Source organism: Macaca thibetana, chromosome 6, assembly GCF_024542745.1.
Source record: "Macaca thibetana thibetana isolate TM-01 chromosome 6, ASM2454274v1, whole genome shotgun sequence".
Taxonomy (NCBI): Eukaryota; Metazoa; Chordata; class Mammalia; order Primates; family Cercopithecidae; genus Macaca; species Macaca thibetana.
In genome coordinates, this window is record NC_065583.1 from 124,722,055 (window position 1) to 124,745,328 (window position 23,274).

General features: G+C 38.1%; 1 protein-coding gene across 3 annotated transcripts in view; it reads left to right on the forward strand.

The window, feature by feature from the left end:
• DHX29 (DExH-box helicase 29) overlaps window positions 1-15,594 on the forward strand; it is a 54,872-nt gene extending 39,278 nt beyond the window's left edge. For 2 of the 3 annotated variants that reach the window (XM_050794683.1, XM_050794681.1), the window contains exons 21-27: window positions 591-815; window positions 3,004-3,140; window positions 3,596-3,689; window positions 8,615-8,917; window positions 10,048-10,179; window positions 11,635-11,731; window positions 15,305-15,594. In XM_050794683.1, the coding sequence (XP_050650640.1) occupies window positions 591-815; window positions 3,004-3,140; window positions 3,596-3,689; window positions 8,615-8,917; window positions 10,048-10,179; window positions 11,635-11,731; window positions 15,305-15,357 (1,041 nt within the window). In that variant the 3' untranslated portion in view covers window positions 15,358-15,594. Of the gene's footprint in view, window positions 1-590; window positions 816-3,003; window positions 3,141-3,595; window positions 3,690-8,614; window positions 8,998-10,047; window positions 10,180-11,634; window positions 11,732-15,304 lie in introns of those variants that run through there. The other variant, XM_050794684.1, reaches the window with a different exon arrangement.
• The last annotated feature ends 7,680 nt before the right edge of the window (window positions 15,595-23,274 follow it).

Below are 23,274 nucleotides of genomic sequence, written 5' to 3' on the forward strand. Positions count from 1 at the left end.
TACACTTTATAGATTATCAGCCTCATAACCTAGACTAGTAGTTCTCAACTGGGGGCACTGTTGCCTACCAGGGGACATTGGGCAATGTCAGGAGATATTTTTGGTTGTCATAATTGGACAGGGAGGGTAAATGGTATCTAGTAGGTAGAGATCTGGGATGCTCCTAAACATCTGACAGTTTACAGGGCAGCTCCCTAGAACAAAGAATTATCCAGCCCAAAATATCGGTAGTACTGAGATCAAGAAACCCTGACCTAAACAAAGGTCTTCTTTGACTGAAAGATCTATAATATCCTTCAGTTCTTAGATTTTTGACTCTATCAAAATCCGGAATTAAGAAACTAAAAATGTGGAGTGGAAAACCTAATCCTTATTCCCTCCCCACCCCCCCACACACAAACGCTTATATACTCTTCCCCCCAACTCCTCTGCCCCCATTATAAAAAAAAAATAACAGGATAGCCCTACTTACACATTTTACTCTCTTTGCTCAAAATTTTACTGAAGTCAAATTTAGTTCCAGTACCATCTCATTGGGTAGTGTTAATTCTTTGATTTCATACCAATTTTATTACTTTTTTAATCTGCAGAAATGTAATCTTGGTTCTCCTGAAGATTTCCTCTCCAAAGCCTTAGATCCTCCTCAGCTCCAAGTGATCAGCAATGCAATGAATTTGCTCCGAAAAATTGGAGCTTGTGAATTAAATGACCCTAAACTGACTCCGTTGGGCCAACACCTTGCAGCTTTACCTGTGAATGTCAAGATTGGCAAGATGCTTATTTTTGGTGCCATATTTGGCTGCCTTGACCCAGTGGTAAGTCAAACAGTGCTGCTGCTGCTTCACTTTAAATATCCTTTGACCAGGAAATTACAAGTTTGGAAACAATTGTTAATTAAAAATTTTTTTTTTTTTTTTTTTTTTGAGACCGAGTCTCGCTCTGTCACCCAGGCTGGAGTACAGTGGCCAGATCTCAGCTCACTGCAAGCTCCGCCTCCCGGGTTTAGCCATTCTCCTGGCTCAGCCTCCCGAGTAGCTGGGACTACAGGCGCCTGCCACTTCGCCCGGCTAGTTTTTTGTATTTTTTAGTAGAGACGGGGTTTCACCGTGTTAGCCAGGATGGTCTTGATCTCCTGACCTCGTGATCCGCCCGTCTCGGCCTCCCAAAGTGCTGGGATTACAGGCTTGAGCCACCGCGCCTGGCCAAAAATTTTTTTAAACTAAATAGAATGTCTGTACTAACAATAAAACCGAGAGGGCCTGAATGCTGATAAGAATTTTTTTTTTTTTTTTTGAGACAGGGTCTGGCACTGTCGCCCAGGCTGGAGAGCAGTGGTGCAATCTAGGCTGACTGCAATCTCTGCCTCCGGGGTTCAAGCAATTCATGCCTCAGCCTCCCAAGTAGCTGGGATTACAGGCACGTGCCACCACACCTGGCTAATTTTTGTATTTTTAGTAGAGATGGGGTTTCATCATGTTGGCCAGGTTTATATTAATATAAGAATATTTTAGGCCGGGCGCGGTGGCTCACGCCTGTAATCCCAGCACTTTGGGAGGCCGAGGCAGGCGGATCACAAGGTCAGGAGATCGAGACCACAGTGAAACCCCGTCTCTACTAAAAATACAAAAAATTAGCCGGGCGCGGTGGCGGGCGCCTGTAGTCCCAGCTACTCAGGAGGCTGAGGCAGGAGAATGGCGTAAACCCAGGAGGCGGAGCTTGCAGTGAGCCGAGATCGCGCCACTGCACTCCAGCCTGGGCGACAGAGCGAGACTCCGTCTCAAAAAAAAAAAAAAAAAAAAAAAAAAAAAAAAGAATATTTTAATATAATATTTAAGTTTTTATATTTATATACTTGAAAATCTGTTCATCCATTTACTTAAGTGTACTGTAGGTACTATTTTGTGAGTGATTTTGACTTGTCTAAACTTTTGTTTTCAACCTGCTTGAAATATTTAATGGAATATGTAGTGGATGATTCTTAGGAAGCTTTGAACACTAGCGACTGAAAGGTAAAATTAAAAACTTTTTTTCTTTCCTTTTTTGGGCTCTCTCTTTGAGCCAATAATTAGCAGAGTTCTCTTTTCTCAAATTATCTCAGAATTAACAAATTCAAATCTGTCTGAGTCTCTGGACGCATATGCTTACTGTGCCATTCCAACTTTCCAACTTTATCAAGCTATGGCCCTTTCTGGGATTACCAATAAAGGCTATTTAAAAACAGAATGGAAGCCTGGGCAACATAGTGAGACCCTGATTCTGCAAAAAAAATTAAGATTAAAAAAATTGGCCAGGCATGGTGGTGTACCCCTGTAGACCCAGCTATTCAGGAGGCTGAGGTGGGAGGATTGCTAGAGCCCCGGAGTAGGAGGGGGCAGTGAGCTGTGATTGGGCCACTGCACCCCAGGCTGGGCAACAGAACAAGACCCTGTCTGTAAAAAAATCCAGAAATAAAAACAAAATGAAGAAAATGTGACTTATTACTGTAGTCTCTCTCTGTTTAGTATTCGAAATAGATATTCACCAGAATTTTGTGAAGTTCAAAAAATAACCTCTTCCATGATAGTTTATCTGAAAACCTACAACAACAAATGGATTGTTATGTCCAAATTATTTTTAAAGATCATGGCAGACTAAGAGTGGAAATTTGGCAGTCTTGGAGACAAGATAACTGAGTTAGGATTCCCAGATTGCCTCTAACTGTATGACAGACTGTAAATCATTTATATAAATGTTCAGTTTTTTTTCTCTGATTGTGGTAATAATTGCCTCCTTACCTCACAGAAAGGGTATAAAAGTAAAGGGATGTATTTTTGAAATTCCTTAAAATGGAACAAAAAATAACTTTAAAATGAAAATAAAAATTAGCTATAGTAGAACATAATAAAAGTATTGAAAATAAACAGGCAACTTAAAGGGTGATTGTTTTATGATTTGCTTTCTTTTATAAGTTAACTTTCACTGTATAGCTCTTTAATGATAAATTGTTTTGTCATTTATGGATAGGCAACACTAGCTGCAGTTATGACAGAGAAGTCTCCTTTTACCACACCAATTGGTCGAAAAGATGAAGCAGATCTTGCAAAATCAGCTTTGGCCATGGCGGATTCAGACCACCTGACAATCTACAATGCTTATCTAGGGTAAAAACATAATCTGGCCGTTATCAATAAGCCAATTACGTGAGGTTATTTACTTAAAAAAATCACCTTTGACTCATTAAAATTGTACATCTGAGGTTTAAATTTATTTTTAGTTATTTCATCTGTCAAGGTATAATTATGTTAGAGAGTCATGTGTTTTATAATCCTTCTTAAAACTTAAGAATAATATATTTGGTATTATATGTATATTAACTCATTTAAAGTAACTTAATAATTTACTGTTAAACATAAACAGAAAATATCTGTTAATATTGTTAACATATCTGTTAATAAGTTAATATTCTTATATACAATTGGTAGCTGCTACAAGCAAGATCCCTCCCCTTTTTAAATTATAATTTAATTAAATCTTACTTTGGTTATTAGCTCTGAAAAAGAGTTTGGAAAGAGAACATGGTGACCTTTATTCATTAATTGACATTTTATTTATCTAGATGGAAGAAAGCACGACAAGAAGGAGGTTATCGTTCTGAAATCACATATTGCCGGAGGAACTTTCTCAATAGAACATCACTGTTAACCCTAGAGGTAATTCTTAATATGGATCTCTCACTCAGAGTCATGGGTAACTATAAGTTTATTTTGGAAAAAAGAATGCCTAGGAAAATACTTGTCACATAGTAAGGGCTTAATAAAACATTTGTTGAATTAGTACATGTGTGATTGTACTTGACTTCTTTCTTCCAGCAAGTAACTTGTATGTATTACACAGTGATTTAAAATAGTATTTAATAATCATAGTATGGCTGGGTGCAGTGGCTCACACCTGTAATCCCAGCACTTTGGGAGGCCGAGGCAGGCATATCACGAGGTCAGGAGATTGAGACCATCCTGGCTAACACGGTGAAACCCCGTCTCTAGTAAAATTACAAAAAAAAAAAAAAAAAAATTGGCGTGGTGGCAGGCACCTGTAGTCTCAGCTACTCAGGAGGCTGAGGCAGGAGAATGGGATGAACCGGGAGGCGGAGCTTGCAGTGAGCCCAGATCGCACCACTGCACTCTAGCCTGGGTGACAGAGCGAGATTCTGTCTCAAAAAAAAAACCAATAATAATAATAATCATAGTATGTTCAAGAAATGATCAAAAAGACTGGCTCATGCCTGTAATCCCAGTGCTTTGGGAGGCTGAAGCAGGAAGATGGCTTCAGGCCAGGAGTTTGAGACCAGCCTGAGCAACATAGTGAGAATGTGTCTCTACCAAAAATAAAAAAATGAAATGGGCATGGTAGCACATGCCTGTAGTCCCAGCTACTCAGGAGGCTGAGGTGGGAGGATTGCTTGAGCCCAGGAGTTCAAGGTTGCAGTGAGTTTCAATTGTACCACTGTACCCTGAGTAACAGAGTGAGATCCTATCTCTTTTAAAAAAGAAAAGAAAAGATGCAACACGATTTCATAAACACTATCTTGGGAATTAGAAGTCTCAGTTTTTCACTTAAAAAAAAAAAAAAAAAAAATGGGCTGGGCGTGGTAACTCACACCTGTAATCCCAGCACTTTGGGAGGTGGAGGTGGGTGAATCACCTGAGATTGGGAGTTCGAAACCAGCCTGACCAGCATGGAGTAACCCTGTCTCTACTAAAAATACAAAATTAGCCAGGTGTGGTGGCACATGCCTGTAATCCCAGTACTCCGGAAGCTGAGGCACAAGAATCACTTGAACCAAGGAGATGGAGGTTGCAGTGATCCAAGATCACACCATTGCACTCCAGCCTGGGCAACAAGAGCAAAACTCTGTCTGAAAAAAAAAAAACAAAAACAAAAAACACAAGGACTGGGCATAGTGGCTCATGCCTGTAATCTAGCACTTTGGGAGGCCGAGGGGGGTGGATCATGAGGTCAGGAGTTCAAGACCAGCCTGGCCAAGATGGTGAAACCCCATCTCTATTACAAATACAAAAATTAGCCAGGTGTGCTTGTGGGCGCCTGTAATCCCAGATACTTGGGAGGCTGAGGCAGAGAATTGCTTGCACCCAGGAGACAGAGGTTGCAATGAGCCGAGATCGTGCCACTGCACTCCAATCTGGGCGGCAGAGCGAGACTCTGTCTCCAAAAAAAGAAGAAAAAAAACACACGCAAGTTGAAAGGAGATTAATCTATATTTCTTCTCAACTCTGAAATGTGGTTATTTTTCTTTAATTACGGAAAATTTCAAACATACATCAAATTGTATGGACATAATGAACTTTCATATACCCATTTCCCACTTTCATAATTATCAACCTGTGGTCAATATACTTGTACTCCTTTTATTCTACTATCTGCCCTCTAGATTTTGAAGCATATCCAAGGTATCAGATTTTTTTTAAACATTATCACACCTAAAAACACCCAATTCCTTAATACCATCAGATATACAGACAGTGTTTAAATATCCTCAGTTACCTCATTACTGGCTTTTTTTTACAGCTAGTTCAAAGGATGATCCAAACAAGGCCCACACTTTAAATTTGGTTGATATGTTTTTTAATAAAGTCTCTTAACCTATCGTCACCCCTTTCTCAGTTTTTTCCTATTTGCCATTTATTTTTTGAAGAAACCAGATACATTGTCCTGTAGAGTTTCCTGCATTCTGGATATGGCTGATTGTATCCTTGTGGTATTATTTAACATATTCTTCTGTGTCCTGTATTTCCTATAAATGGGTGTTGAGAGTTTAATCCAATTCAGGTTCATCTTTGTTTTTTTTTCTTTTTTCTTTTTTTCGGAGCCATCTCCTTTTTGGTAACATTAAGATATATCAATGGGGCCAGCTAGATTCATCCATTACAAAATTCCCCACTGGCTTTTCATATAAGGCTTTTAGCAGCCATTGATAACACTCAGACCTATTGTTTCATTAGGGTCTGGATAAGGCTGATTATATCCTTGTGGTATTATTTAACATATTCTTCTGTGTCCTGTATTTCCTATAAATGGGTGTTATATCGAAAGAATTTAATCCAATTCAAGTTCATCTTTTTTTTTTTTTTCTTTTTTCTTTTTTTTCGGAGTCATCTCCCTTTTCGTAACATTAAGATATATCAATGGAGCCAGCTAGATTCATCCATTACAAAATTCCCCACTGGCTTTTCATGCAATGCTTTTAGAAGCCATTGATAACACTCAGACCTATTGTTTCATTAGGGTTGCAAATGATGGTATTATAGTTCTACTTGTTAGCTAGAATTATTTCATAAAGAACTACTTTTTCCTTAAATATTTGAATACCCTGAGGTACAGTTTATACAAGAAAATTAGGATAAATGCTTGTTTCCTTTTACCTAGCAGTTTTCATAATGAGTTGATTCCTAAGCATCTCCACAAGTAATCAGTGAATCTTGTTTTTTTAAAAAATTGTTACGAACTTCTTGATTTAAATATATTTGATGTGTTTCAGTTCTCTACAGTTAATTTTTTAATACTCAAATTGTCCCCTCTTTAGGAAGTGAGAGCCCCTTTGGGTTGGCTGCTGAGTCCTTTTCATATAATCTTAGCAATCTTTGATGGCTGCCTTGCTTTTGGTATGGAAAGCTTCTCTAGTGTATTTTACGCTCCAGGCTTGGAATCAGTCGTGTTTCCAAAGAGCCCTGATTCCTCTTCGTGAAATTCTATTATATGTCCCTAAATATTGGCCAGCTATTTAGCTACAGCCTGGGATGGCTAGTTATGAAAAGGCATTCAAAGCATCATACTTAGTGACTGGTTGTGATCAACTTTATCAGTCTGTTCTTAGGAAGGGAAACTGATGGTTTAGCCTATTAGGTTGCTATTCAGGAACAAATTTATTTCTGGGAGGAGAGAGAGTAGAAGTGTAGTCAAAATGTAAAGACAGGTGAATGTGAAAAGCAGGGCTCCCCCACAAATACTGTCTTTTTATTTTTATTGATACGTATGTAAAAGGAAATAATATTTAATACAGATAGGCTATAAAAGTTTTTGTTTTTGTTTTTAAATAGATGGGGTCTTGCTGTGTTGACCAGGCTGGTTTTGAATTCCTGGTCTCAAGCGATCCTCCCATCTCAGCCTCCCAAAGTGCTAGGAAGGATTACAGGTGTGAGCCACCTCGCTTGGCCCAGATATGCTATAAAAGTATTCAGACAATAATGTATCTCTCACATAATCCCCCTATTCTATACTCATATTTTAAAAAGTAAAGGTTTTTTCCCATATTTGACACACTATTTTTTGTGATTAAAAAAAAAAAACTGGCCGGGCGCGGTGGCTCAAGCCTGTAATCCCAGCACTTTGGGAGGCCGAGGCGGGCGGATCACAAGGTCAGGAGATGAGACCACAGTGAAACCCCCGTCTCTACTAAAAATACAAAAAATTAGCCGGGCGCGGTGGCGGGCGCCTGTAGTCCCAGCTACTCAGGAGGCTGAGGCAGGAGAATGGCGTGAACCCAGGAGGCGGAGCTTGCAGTGAGCCGAGATCACGCCACTGCACTCCAGCCTGGGCAACAGCGTGAGACTCCGTCTCAAAAAAAAAAAAAAAAAAAAAAAACTGCTAGGATGACAGCAGAGACTTCTCTAAGTGGAATGAACTTTGTCCTTCTCGAAGCACATGAAGCACGTCAAGAGCTAAATTGAAGAAATAGCCCCCTCTGGGCCACCTGACTGGGAACATGTAGAAATCCCAATCAGTTAGCCCAGAGGGGGCTATTTCTTCAGTTTAGCCCCTTTTCCTTTATCTCCTCTCTACTTCTCCCGACCTTCAAATTGCTTTCCATCCCCTTTCTTCTGTGAGCCTTTTCTTCACCTCCCTGGGACTACAAAGTTTTAGATGTCTTCACTAACCCTGTGGTGTTATGGCAGCTGTCTGTTTGGTCTTTTCTCCCCAAGAATGAAAGTCCCTTAAGCCCCAAACTTAAAAACATAAAGGATATCCTAAAGGTAAACATCACCTTTTAATTGCTTGTATCCTGTGTACTTTGAAAAAACTGCCCATCCTTCCTGTGCTAGTTTTGCTGATCAGCACATATTAAAGGTAGAAAAATATTTTAGGCAACAATTTTAGATTAAATGAAGTTGCCATTAATAAACTTTTTCAAAGTTCTTTGAGAAATTAAGATAGATTTCCGGAAACAAATGAAGAAGTACTTGCAATCTAGAATCAAGATTTCTGTCAGTTCTTTCTCAATGCTGACCATCCTCATTAAGTAAAAATCTCCAGAGAAAAAGGAGAGCTACTATGGAAGTAAATGTAGCGAATGAAAATGTGTTTAGACACATTTTTCTTGCTCTCAAATTTTATACATTTTTATGTTTTGAGACATCTAAAGTCTTAGGGTGAAGAGAATAGCTGTTTCTAGTTGACTTTCCAGTATCTTTTTTTCTTCCTTAAGGTAATTTGGGCTATAGTTAGCTAAATAATCATTAGCATCCTGTCAATTTTTATAGGAAGCAGTAATATAAATTACAATGTTGTTTGGAAATTTCTCTAATCAATTTATTTCTGTTTTTAACATAAACCAATCTAGGATGTAAAGCAGGAGTTAATAAAGCTGGTTAAGGCAGCAGGATTTTCATCTTCCACAACTTCTACCAGCTGGGAAGGAAACAGAGCCTCACAGACCCTCTCATTCCAAGAAATTGCCCTTCTTAAAGCTGTACTGGTGGCTGGACTGTATGACAATGTGGGGAAGATAATCTATACAAAGTCAGTGGATGTTACAGAAAAATTGGCTTGCATTGTGGAGACGGCCCAAGGCAAAGCACAAGTACACCCATCCTCAGTAAACAGAGATTTGCAAACTCATGGATGGCTCTTATACCAGGAGAAGGTGAAGTACTCATTCCTAAATTCCAGTATTCAGAGCATTATTCTACAAGTCATTCATAACAAGTTAGGATGCCCTAACAGGTATTTTATTTGGTTCTCAAATTGAGCTATTCATTTTTGTTAATATTTGAAATAAAGATGCACATAGCTTTTCAAACAAAAGAATGCTTATTTTCTCTTCAAAAAAAAATTAGTAAGGTTTCTACTCTGCCCATCATCTTTTCTACTTGGAATAAAGACAGTAATAGCAAATTGATGTTGGTTGATAATGTGTCAATCTCCTGAGTATTTCATTAAAAGGTGCTGTCTCAGAAGGGGATAAAAGACAAGTTGTATGCGCTGTTTCCAAATAAGGGGAATATTGAATGGTGTAGTAGAACTGTGGATGATTTGCAACAGTTTCGGTCAAGTATCACCTAAGATAATTTAATAACAAATATTTATAGATTACAACAAAAACAGCCTTTTAAATTGGAGCTGCATGACCACTCCATTTTCTTATTTTTTAACATATGGTGAAGGTTAAGATGGCATTTTCTCTTCATATTTTGGGTTTTTGTTACCTGTCTCATTTATACATTTTTAAGGCAGTATGAGAAGAAAAGAGAACATAAAAAATTGAAACATAATTCTTCTCCCTTTACAAAGAGTGCCTCCGTTTTGTTTCTTGACCTTTAAAATAACAAAGATCCATAATTTCAAGCACTGGCTTGAATAACTCTCAACATTTATCAAACTTAAATGTAAAACATGAGAAATTACTGATTGACGCCCGTAGCTGAATATTGGTCTAGAAACCAGAAACTGAAAGTTAATTATCATTTTAACATTAATTATTTAATATCATTAGCATTATAAAATTGCTTGTACCTAGTTTCCTTTATGTTCAACGTCTAACTCAGCCTTAGCAATAATATTTACAATGCCTTTTTATAGTATAAATGCACAGGTGGTAATAGTAATTACTATAAAATTGATAAATTATGCACATAATGAAAATGTAGCTTTACAGATACTCTTGGCTTAAAATGTAGAATAATAAATTGTAGAAAAATGCTTATTTGAAAAAGATAAATGACTTCCTTCTATTTTTATATTTTGAAATTATTTCCCCTCCTTTTTCCCATGTAGATAAGGTATGCCAGAGTGTATTTGAGAGAAACTACCCTAATAACCCCTTTTCCAGTTTTACTTTTTGGTGGTGATATAGAAGTTCAACACCGAGAACGTCTTCTTTCTATTGATGGCTGGATCTATTTTCAGGTACATAGTACAACTGATTTTATTGATTATTAAAAATGTTCAACTTCAGTACCATTGAGGTACATTTTTAAAATTTTATTGGAGTCTGCATAATGTCTTCTTATAATATGAGTTAAGTAGAATTGCTTATTTTATCTTGCCTCTGTGGTTTTAAATCTGTTAAATTTGAAAATCAAATTATATTGGTATATCAAATTCTATTTATTATTAATAACAATCCTAGCTTTCTATGTTGGGTACTTCAATAGTTAACTTTATATGGATTTTCCCAAATTAATAGCCTAACAGCCTTGTTAAGTAATTTCTATAGTTTCTTTTATATAGATAGAGACACTTAAACACAGTGAGAAATTAAATAATTTTCCCAAGATTTACATGGATTATTACTGAAAGAGCAAGATTCAAATCTAGGGCTATTTGATTCCCAAATTTATTCTCATTCCACTACATTGTGGAATAAAAAGGAATAAAAAGATCAAACAGATTTATAGTTTATTTCATACTGTTGAATTCTTCTCTGGAAAAATCAGACCAACCTATGCTTATTTCTAACAATAAGTTTATCTGTTTCTCTGTACTCCCATCAAGATTGACCAGCTTAAACTAAACAAACCTGTTACATTGTTAGGTTATTCTATGACAGCCGTTTGTCTAGGACTGGAGAGGTGAATTTTAAGTGCAGCTGTACAATTATATGCACTTTGTGCAAAGAAATTGGGGTGGTGAAAATGTTTTATAACTGGATTGTGATGGTTGCACAACTCTATTAATTTACTGAAAGCTATTGAAATTAGTGAAAATGAGTGAATTTTTAGGGTAAGTTATATCTCAATAAAGCTGTTTAAAAAAATTTCCCACCCCAGGCCAGGTGCCGTGGCTCATGCCTGTAATCCCAGCACTTTGGGAGGCAGAGGCAGGTGGATCATGAGGTCAGGAGTTAGAGACCAGCCTGACCAACATGGTGAAACCCTGTCTCTACTAAAAATACAAAAAATTAGCCAGTCATTATGGTGCGCACCTGTAATCCCAGCTACTTGGGAGGCTGAGGCAGGAGAATCGCTTGAACCTGGGAGGTGAAGGTTGCAGTGAGGCGAGATTGCGCCACTGCGCTTCAGCCTGGGCGACACAGACTCCATCTCAAAAAAAAAAAAAAAAAAAAAAAAGTTATCTCCCCAAAACTGTAGTCTTAACTTCCACAGAGTTGATATAAATAGAGAAGAAAACAATTATTGGAATAATAGTTGCCTTATTTTGGGAAGAGTTACCAGATTTAATAAGGAAATTGAGAGGTTTGCATGCCTAGCTAGCAGAAATAATTTGTATTTTTCCCACTGTGTTTTCCATTAAAAGCAAGACGTGCTAAGGCATTGTAATATATGCTTGCCTCGATTTACTTAAACACATTCACACTCCCCTGGATTGACTTTGTCCATTTTTTTCATCTCCTCTTAACAGGCCCCTGTAAAGATAGCTGTCATTTTCAAGCAGCTGAGAGTTCTCATTGATTCTGTTTTAAGAAAAAAGCTTGAAAATCCAAAGATGTCCCTTGAAAGTAAGTGTTTGCTTATAATGTAAGTGAAAGACAGTATACACAAAAGTGTATGTGTACCTATGTATGTATGTGTATACATAGGTACATATTTAATTATAATTGGTTTTGGAGATTATTTTCCCTTTTGGGTCTATAGGGTTTAAATTCTGCAGACATCAAGGACTGATAGAGGATGAGGCAGCTACACAGGGAATCACAACATTAAGCTACAGATACCACAGACATAGGCCTTGCCCTTAAAGCACACAACGATGAGCAAAACATGGATGTATGTATGTATGTATATACATAGGTACACATACCTAAGTATTAATGTGTGGAAAAACTTTCTTAAGAGGACAGGCATGGTGGCTCACGCCCATAATCCCAGCACTTTTGAGAGGCCAAGGCAGGTGGATCACCTGAAGTCAGGAGTTTGAGACCAGCCTGGCCAACATGGTGAAACCCTGTCTCTACTAAAAATACAAAATTAGCCGGGTATGGTGGCGGGTGCCTGTAATCCCAGCTACTTGGGAGGCTGAGGCACAAGAATCACTTGAACCTGAGAGGCATAGGTTGCAGTGAGCACCAAGATCATGCCATTGCACTCCAGCCTGGGCGACAAGAGCGAAACTCCATCTCAAAAAAAAAAAAAAAAAAAAAAACTTTCTAAGAGAAAATCTGAAATATTCTAGAAATTATTTTTTTGTAACATTGGAGTATACTAAAGCATACTGAAATTGTAAAAAATTCCATCTATTTTATGCCGAATTCCATCAAACTCAATTAGTGATTATTCACAACCTAATTATCCTCTTAAGGTTTAGTTTACTCCTGTCTCTTAAACTTCATTTCTAAACTTCTAGCCATTTCATAGAAAAAAAGGTTAATAAAACTGAGCATAGTAAACTTTGCTACTTATTAGCATTTTAGTAAACTGGTAACATAGCTACTATTTAAAAAAATAATAAGCCAAGCATGGTGTCATATGCCTGTAGTCCCAGCTACCCAGAAGGCTGAGGTGGGAAGATAGCTTGAGCTCAGGAGTTAAAGTCCAGCCTAGACAACATAGAGAGACTCTGTCTCTAAGAAATATATGTATGTATACACATACCCATATATGTATTTGTGTGTGTGTATATGATTTAGGGACTTTCTGTTAGGTTTGTTTCAGCATGATTTTTCCACCGTGTGTTTCTTTCAAATGCAGAGCTATTTCTCCGTATAAAATAAACACATTTTCCTTCAACAGAAATCTGAAATGAGTCAGGCATGGTGATGCCTGCCTGTAATCCCACCACTTTGGGAGGCTGAGGCAGGAGGATCACTTGAAGACCAGCCTGGGTAACATAGGGAGATGTCATCTGTACAAACAATTTTAAAAAAAATTAGCCAGGCCTAGTGGCATGTACCTGTTGTCTCAGCTACTTGGGAGACTGAGGCGAGTATCTGCACTCCAGTCTGGGTGACAGAGCAAGACCCCGTATCAAAAAATAAGAGAGAGATCTGCAATGGACATACCTGAGTTTGCAGTTTGCCCAGTGAAGTGTTTCTCAAACTTGCCAAATCATCAGAATCATCCTGGCAGTTGCAAAGAATACAAGGTCCAAAGACCTACCCTAGACATACTGATCTCTATGGGAGAGGTCTGTGGCTGTATTATTTTTAAAATCTTTTATTCTGTAACATTTCCCCTCTAAGGCTATCCCCTTTTTAAATGCAGTTAACTATTTTTAATAAACTGAGTTGTTTTTCTGGTAGCATGTCCCACATTTAATATTTGGTTAGTTACATACTCATGCTTTAACATGTTCCTGTATTTCCTATAAACTGGTAGTTATATTTGGAGGTATGATTAGAATAAGTTTTGAGAAAAATAATACTTTCTAGTTGGTGCTGTATTCTCCCCATTGCATCACATCAGGAAGCACTTAAATTTGGTTGTCCTTTTAATGTTAAGAATTGATCAATGACTTCAGTATGATTGTACTGAACAAAGTATCCCCAGTTTATTCTCAAAATTATCCCCAGTTTATTCTCAAGTCAGGCAAGTTGGGGGAGCTCCTGATCTAGTTCTGCTACCCTGAAACCTCATACTCTTGTGGGTTTTTTTGTATAACTAAATATGAATGCATAAGCATTAAAATGTATTAATTTTCCTATATTGCTGGAAGCAGATCAGGTCTTAACATATTAAGACATATGGGCTCTTTTCTCAGGGGGCTTTGTGCATCACAACTTTGGCAATAAGAAAGAATTACATTTTATAAAGTATAGGTTGAACCTCAGCTTTTAATTAAGCAAAATGATTTTTGAAATGATATCAGTGTTCCCTTTGCCATAAGAGAGAGAGCAGAACTTACCATTGGGTGTAGTGTATACCTTGACTTGCGAGGAAGGAAGAAGTATGTTAGTGCTCTCTCTTGGGTTTATAACAAAAAGTTGGTAGAATGCCAAACATTTGAAAAAGAAGTAACTGAACTTACTCTCATACTTTCTTTTACTGTCTCTTCCTCAATTTAAAAGTCGTGGTTCTTGGAGCCAGGTATGGTGGCTTGCACCTGTAATCCCAGTTACTCAGAGGGCTGAGATGGGAAGATTGCTTGAGCCCAGGAGTTCAGAGCTGCAGTGAGCTATGATCACACCACTGCACTACAGCCTAGGCGAGAGTGAGACTCCATCTCTTAAAAAATAAAAAAGAAAAATGTTCTTTCTAGACCTGCCATTGTTCCAACTTCAAACAAATGACCTGTCTTTTTCCTCTCCCTCCCACTTTTTTTGTTGTTGTTTTTAATGCCACTGTAACCATTGCAACCATTGAAAGCCACACCTTTTTCTGAGTATCTGATGTAAATGTAGAATTTCAGTTTTGCAGCCCTGATAATTGTAACTTTCTAAAGAGTGGTTATGAGGTCCTTAGGAAGTCACAATTTCAGAGTAACTATTAAGTAGAAGCAGTTGTTAACAAAACCCCTTTAGCAAATAATGCAGCCTTGGTTGCTCTGTTTGTCAAATTAATTGGTATTTGATTCCTTTGTTGTGTAGAGTGGTCTGTCACTTCCCCATTGACACCTCTCCAAGAGCACTTCCCTGTTAGAATTTTTTGTTTCCTTTGGACTAAACATGGAGAAACTGATAACAGTTATTTCTTCCTTCCTTGCTTATACTTTGGAAATTCTGCCATACTCTGAAGAACACTGAATAGTCAGTAGAGCCTTCAGTATATTTCAGCCAAGTGAAAAAGTTGAGAAACTTACTTTCTTCAAGGAATTTTTATAGAATAAAATTTATAATTCCTTATAAAGAAGTAACAGTTCACATCATATTATCTCTTTGGGGTTTAGCCTATACAAATGTTATCTTTTTTCAAAATGTTAACTTTTGTCAAAGTAGGTATGGCATAACCTACAGCAATAATTAAAATCTGTGTGGGGCAAAAAATATTTATAGGCGTCTCTAGATTTATTACTGGTGTTAATTCTGTATTCTAATGTAAAAAATATTAGTGATGTATACTTCTTATTTACATGTATATACATTGGAAAATCAGACAATGTTGCATTTATTCGTGGCATTTTTTTTTCTTCCACTCAGATGACAAGATTCTACAGATCATTACGGAATTGATAAAAACAGAGAATAATTGACGCTGAAATTCATGGTCAACTGCTTTAAAAATTAAGATGAAGATACAGTCATGAAATTATCTGAAAATTATCATCACATTAAGTATTTCATTACTTAAAATGTTGGTACTAGCCATTAACTTAAAGGTGGTGGGGAAAAAAGCACATACTTTAAATATGTGTAATTTTCTAGTTCCTTTTTAATGATGATTATTCTGAATGTATTTGCCACTACATTTACAATAAATTCTTTGGTATCGTCCATGTTTTGCTCATCGTTGTGTGCTTTAAGGGCAAGGCCTATGTCTGTGGTATCTGTAGCTTAATGTTGTGATTCCCTGTGTGGCTGCCTCCTCATCTATCAGTCCTTGATGTCTGCAGAATTTAAACCCTATAGACCCAGAAGGGAAAATAATCTCCAAAATCAATTATAATTAAATTTCCATGAAAAGGAACAACTTCAGAAGTCAGTTATTTAGTATTTGATACTAAATTTCAAAACCTAAATAAGTGCACTATTAATAGATTCCACCTATTTCAGTAACATTCAGAAAGCATAAACATGTAGTTCTGGAGGACAGGCAGGATTGACTAATACTCCTGTCAGCCTTGCATTGTTTTTCTCAAGCTACAGCTGTGATATCCCTGCCCCGAACCTTTTTTGTACACATGATTGAACTGGTAAGGTCAGTAACTTTGAGATAGTGAAGTATGCTTAGTTATTTTTCATTGGTCCTATTTGTTTTGCTTACTGACGATTTTTTGAAATTCCATTTTTATTACTTAGAGGGATTTCTCTTCATTTCTTATCAATAGATTGTTGATAAACTTCAAATATAGTCCCTTTTAGATCAAAAGGCAGAAATTGCATCTGAAACTCAAAAGATTAGAATTTAATAGGAACCTAGTATAACTGCTTGGCTCTCATAACAGGGATATAATTTTAATATTTTTTGATGAACAAATAAAACCGTAACTTGGAAGTAAAAACAATACTTAGTAGCAATCTCTAACTTGAGGTTTCTACTTGCAGTGTGGCAAGGGAATTGAGAGCAAGGAGTCAAATGTGACCGTGGTTTGGAATCTCTAGTGCCATTAATAAAAATGGGCATGTCAGGAGAAGGAGCTAGATTGGGTGTTGAAGGCAATTCCTCTTGGGACACATGGAGGCTAGTACCCCAAATTTGTCTATTAACTCATTTATAGACAACCTACGAGGTAGGTGCTGTATTAACCTACTATTTGTATTTTACAAGTGAGGAAACTGAGGCACAGATAAGTGAAATAACATGTGTGAGATCACACTGATAGTAAGTAACAGAAGCATTATGGCTCCAGTACTATTTAGATATCTGAAATGTAATCATTATTCCTTTGAAATGTGAAACAGTGACTCACATCAGGTAAGGTCATAGGGTTAGAGTCTTCTACACAGAGATGATAATTAAAGATGGGGGAGTTGAGGTAATCACCAAAGGGGTAAGAAAATCAAAGTCTCTTCTTTCATATTCTCAGCCGTCACTCAGACCCAGATCACCATTGTCTTTCACCTGCACCACTGCAGTATCTCCAAACTAGGCTTTCTCCTCCTTTTCATACCTCTAATCCAAAAAAGAATGATATTTTTAAAGGGTATCTGTGTCACTTGGCTTCCCATTGCTCTTAAAATTTAAAGTTCTAAACATGACCTCCAAAGCTCTCTAACTGATCTGGACCTTCCTATCCTCCAGTCTCATCTCCACTCTTTCGAAAATCTCATGGTGCTCCAGCCACACTAGGCTCCTTTTCAGTTGCTAGAAGATGCCAAGCAGTTTTTCTGAGCATTTACACATGGCGTTCTCTGCCATAATACATTGCTTCCGGTTATTTACCAAGCAGACTTTTCTGCTTTAAAGCCCTTCGCACAGGCCACCCTACTGAAGTGCATATCCCCTTTTACTCATAATACGGTATTTTTCTCAGCTTGTACCATTTGCTTTTCATCTTCTCACTAGAACATATGCTGCACCAGGACTGTTTCACTCGCTGATACGTCCCTAACACAATGCCTTGCATATATGGGCATTCAATAAATGCTGAATGAGTGAGGGATGAGGAGGGTTAAAGTAGGCTATCTTAATGCCAAGGAAGATTTTTGAAAGCAAAAGTATTGTCAACAGATGTTATGGAGTAGGGAAAGATTACTAAGGTTTAATGAATACATCAACCTTTTGAGATAGTTTGAATGGAGGGTGGCAAGGAAGGACTCTCAGAAGTCCCACAACCACATGCACATTCAATGATACACCAGAAGGACTTGCAGGACTCAGAGGCTAAAGTTGATTTTGTAGAGAAAGGATATACAATGGAATCAGCAAGGGAAAAAGACACATCACATGGAGTCTGGAGAAATCTATACACAGGCGTCCTATGTGCTATGCAGTTTCTGCCCAGGGAAACCTACTACAGAGTCATACTACAGAGTCAGTGCAAGGATTTTTATTAGGGGCAGGTCATACAAGCACAAAGACCAGGCATAACAAAATTCCAGGCTCCCAGAAGGAAAGCAGGCATTTAAGTGTTCCTAGCAGGCAAAACAGTGTTATCAAAAAGCAGAGGACTTTTCACAAGTCAAGTTCCCAGGCTCCAGCCAAAGGCCAGTCCCACAAGCAGTCTCTTCTAAAGACCTCTGGCTTGCTACGTTAACTCTTTTCTGCATGAGTACAAATCATAAGTTTAGGGAGTGAATAAAAATGAAAAGGTGACGCAGCAAATAGAGTATTCTTTATGGATGTGATAAAGGAACAGAAAGCATAATAGGTTGAATATGAATATATTCATAAAAGTTTGAAGACCCTCACTGATTTGCAGGCAAAAATAGAAATAACCAGCATAAAGTGAGGATAATATTAACATCAGAGTGGGCTCAACAAAGGACTAAAACAGAATAACGTAGGGATCAACTTGGAAAGGCTTTTTGGTTTTCCCCAGCAATGCTTACTGGCTTCAGATAAGCTGATAAAGTTGATAGTGGATAGGATATTTTAGTCTTTTGTGGGGTTTTTTGCATTCAAGTCACTATGGGATCTTAGAATGAAATAGACTGTGTCATTGAAATGGGTGACTGAAATCGCTTATTTAGAGGCAAATGAGGCCATATCAGAGGCCATGGACCAGGAAAATGCAGAGGTCAGACTCTAATCCCAAATTCATTATACCGTAAGTGAATGGTAGGGAGGCCAGTTAGAGGAGAGAATTTCAGAATTTAAAATCTTGAGATGTAACTGTTTCAATAATAAATAAACCTAAAGGGTTTCCCTGCTGATGGATAGCAAAATGGATGTGGGGAGAATTTAAAGTAGGGACAGGATGAACAGCATATTTGTTCATCAGTGTGGATGCAGGAAAAGGATGGAGAAGACCAGGCCAGGTGCTACAGTCACTAGGAAAAGGAGGTGGGTACCCTGGATCTTAACATACAGTGGCAAGAAAAATCAAGTGTCATATGAGAAAATCACACTCTTCAGATAAGAAGTTGTTTAGTCCTGGTGGTAGTTCTGGAATATGCCTGCCTCTTTTCATGAAATCCATTCTCATGCATGAGACATTTAGAAGTAGACAGAAAGTCGGCTAGGTGCAGTGGCTCACGCCTGTAATCCCAGCATTTTGGGAGGCCAAGAAGGGTGGATCACCTGAGGTCAGGAGTTCGAGACCAGCCTGGCCAATATGGTGAAATCCCGGTTCTACTAAAAATAAAAAAATTAGTCGGGCGTGGTGGCAGGCACCTGTAATCCCAGTTACTTGGGAGGCTGAAGCGAGAGAATCTCTTGAACCCAGGAGGTGGAGATTCGAGTGAGCCAAGACTGTGCCACTGCACTCCAGCTGGTGACAGAGCAAGGCTCCATCTAAAAGAAAAAAGTAGATGAAAAGTCTTCATTGGAGAGGATTAGTGGGAAGGAAAGGGAGTATTATCAAGGGAAAGTATATTTCCAGTTTTTAAATTGAGCATTATATGATAAGCACTTAACTAAAAGCTTTATTATATTCTTGTTTACTCCTCACAACAAGATGGTAATATATTTTCAATTTACAAATGAGAAAACCGATGCTAAGAAGCTAAATTTCTAATGGGGAAGAAATGAAAAGATCATGCAAAAATAACCTAAGCAGTCTACTGATGTAGGGGTGAAGGGAATTTTCTTCCCTCCACCTTCTGAAAGTTCAATAATCTCTCTATAAAATAAACTGACTATAGACAGATTAACAGTGAAAAAAGGCAAAAAAAAAAAAAAAGTATTAATGTGCATAAACATAGGAGCTATACAAAATATGAGGCTCAGAGGAGGGGCCAGATGAAGTTTATATAGTATAAAGGAATAGAGGCTTAGAATGCGGCAAGACAGGTTATGGGAGGGAGAGGAAAGGAAAAGCATGGGGAGCAAAGGCTCCATCCTGTATGTAGGTGAAGTCTCAAGGGTAGCAGCCCTCAGAAAGAATAGATGGTAGCCCATGGTAAAATTTTTGTCAGACCTTTAAAAGTGTCAGATTTTTAGTCTCTTTTTCCTGTGAGGTAATCGTTCCTAGATCTGGATAAGGCAGATAAGGAAGGGCCTCAGAGAGAGCCTGTTTGCATCTGGGGTTTACTTCACTAATGTAGATTTCCTCTACAGATGCAAATCTCCCGCACAAAATGACAGTTTTTCAGAGCAATTACCTGCAGTGTGCAGCCCTTCCAAATTGCCATCTTGAAATATGGCCAAAAAGTATTTGGGAGCTAGCATGGTGGCTCATGCCTACAATCCTAATACTTTGAGAGGCTGGAGTGGGAGGATCACTTGAACTCAGGAGTTCAAGACCAGCTTGAGCAACATGGCAAAACCCTGTCTCCACCAAAAATAGAAAAAAGTAACTGGGTGTGGTGGTGCAGGCCTGTGGTCCCATCTATTCAGGAGGCTGAGGTGGGAGGATCACTTGAGCCAGGGTGGCAGAGATTGCAATGAGCTGAGATCAGCTGCTCTGCACTCCAGTATGGGTGACAGTGAGACATCATCTCAAAAAAAAAAAAAAGTATTTGGGGGGTGTAAAATATTAATTGGCATAAGGATAGACATACACAGTCTCTGACTTAAGATGGTTTGACCTGAAATTTTTTGACTTCACAATGATGTGAAAGTGAAATGCATTCAGTAGAAACTGTACTTCAAATTTTGTTTTCATATTTTCCCAGGCTAGCGATATGCAGTATAATTACAGTATTTTCAATTGATGATACCTTTATCAGGATGTAACCCCACTGTAAATTGAGGAGCACTGGTATATAGAATTAAAAGTTCAGAAACAAACCCATGTGTCTATGGTTTGCTAATTTTCATCAAGGGTGTCAATGGTGAAATAATCTTTTCAATAAACGGTGCCGGAACCGCTGGATAGCTACATGCAAAAGAAAGAATTTGGGCCCTTACCTCATGCCATGTACAGAAATTAAAGTGGACGATAGAGCTAAGTGTAGACTGAGCATGGTGGCTCATGCCTGTAATCCCAGCACTTTGGGAGGCCAAGGTGGGTGGATAGCTTCAGCCCACAAGTTTGAGACCAGCCTGGGCAACATGATGAAACACCATCTCTACAAAAAAGTACAAAAAGTAGCAGGGTGTGGTACTGCACACCTGTAGTCCCAGCCACTTGAGGGGCTGAGGCGGGAGGATCACTTGACCCTGGGAAGTTGAGGTTGCAATGAGCAGAGATCGCGCCACTGCACTCCAGCCTGGGTGACAGAGTGAGACCTTATCTCAAACAAACAACCAACAACAACAACATCAAAAGCAAACAAAAAAGAGCTAAGTGTAAAAACTAAACTACAATACTCTTAGAAGGAAATACAGGAGTAAATCTTTAGGACCTTGGATTAAATAATGATTTCTTAGATGAGACACCAAAAGCACCAGAAACAAAAGGAAAAAAATATGGTACTTCATCAAAATTAAAAATAATTGTCCAATACTGAAGGATCCCATTTATATGTAGAATCTAAGAAAGTCAAACTCATACAGGCAGAGCTGAACAGTTTCCAGGAGGTAGAAGAAATAGGGAAATATTGGTCAAAAGGTACAAACTTTTAGTTATAAAATGAATAAGTTCTGGGGATCTAGCATACAGCATGGTGACTATAGTTAATAATACATTGTTTACTTGCAATTTGCTGAGAGAGCAGATCTTAAGTATCCTCATCTCACATACATGAAAGATGTTAACTGTGTGGTAAAGGATGAATTACTCTGATTGTAATCATTATATAGTGTAAACATAGATCATATCATCACTTTGTACACCTTGAGTAAATATAATTTTTATTTGTCAGTTATACCTCAGTAAAGCTGGAGACAATTTAATTATTAATACAATAAAAATACTTGTTCTTCAAAGGACACAATCAAGAAAGTGAAAAGAGGCCGGGTACGGTGGCTCACACCCGTAATTCCATTACAGGAAAGGGGTCCTGATCCAGACCCCCAAGAGAGGGTTCTTGGATCTCACGCAAAAAACAATTCAGGGCAGGTCCATAAAGTGAAAGCAAGTTTATTAGGAAAGTAAAGGAATAAAAGAATGGCTACTCCATAGACAGAGCGGCCCTGAGGGCTGCTGGCTGCCCATTTGTATGGTTATTTCTTGATGATATGCTAAACAAGGGATGAATTATTCATGCCTCCCCTTTTTAGACCATATAGGGTAACTTCCTGATGTTGCCATGGCATTTGTAAACTGTCATGGCACTGGTGGGAGTGTAGCAGTGAGAATGACCAGAGGTCACTCTCATTGCCATCTTTGTTTTGGTAGGTTTTAACCGGGTTCTTTACTGCTACCTGTTTTATCAACAAGGTCTTTATGACCTGCATCTTGTGCCAACCTCCTATTTCTCTCTGTGACTTAGAATGCCTTAACAATCTGGGAATGCAGCCCAGTAGGTTTCAGCCTCATTTTACCCATTCAATATGGAGTTGCTGTGGTTCACATGCCTCTGACAATCCCAGCACTTTGGGAGGCTGAGGCAGGTGGATCACTTGAGGTCAGGAGTTTGAGACCAGCCTGGGCAACATGCTGAAATCCCATCTCTACTAAAAATACAAAAATTAGCCAGGCATAGTAGTGTGCACCTGTAGTCCCAGCTACTTGGGAGGCTGAGGCATGAGAATCATCTGAACCCAGGAGGCAGAGGTTGTAGTGAGCCACAATTGCGCCACTGCACTGCAGCCTGGGCAACAGAGCAAGACTCTGTAAAAAGAAAGAAAGAAAGAGAGAAAGAGAGAAAGAGAGAGAGAGAGAAGACAACCCCACAAAACAGGAGAAAATACTTGCAAATCATATGCCTGATATAGGAGTTGTATACAGAAGATATAAAGAATTCTTACAACTCAATAATAAAAAGACAATCTGATTTTAAAATGGTAAACTAGGAATAGAAGGAAATTACATCAATATAATAAAATTAATATATGAAAATCCCACAGGTAGCATTATACTCATTGATAAAAAAACTAAAAACTTTTTTTGTAAAAATAGGACCAAGACAAGGATACCCACTCTTGCCATGCTATTCAACACAGTACTGGAGTACTAGCTAAAGCAATCAGGCAAGAAAAAGAAAAAAGGCATCTAAAAAAGGCATTTAAAAGGAAGAAGTAAAACTCTGTTCACAGATGACATGATCTTATATGTAGAAAACTTTAATGATTCTACAAAAACTGTTAGAAATAATACATTCAACAAAGTTGCAGCATACAAAACCAACATACAAAAATTAGTTGTTTGTACACACTAACAATCCAAAAAGGAAATTAAGAAAGCAATCCCATTTATAAGAGCATCAAAAAGAGTAAAATACTTGAGAATAAACTTAAACAAGGGAGGATAAAGAGTTATACATTGAAAACTGCAAAATATTGCTGAAAGAAATTAAAGAAG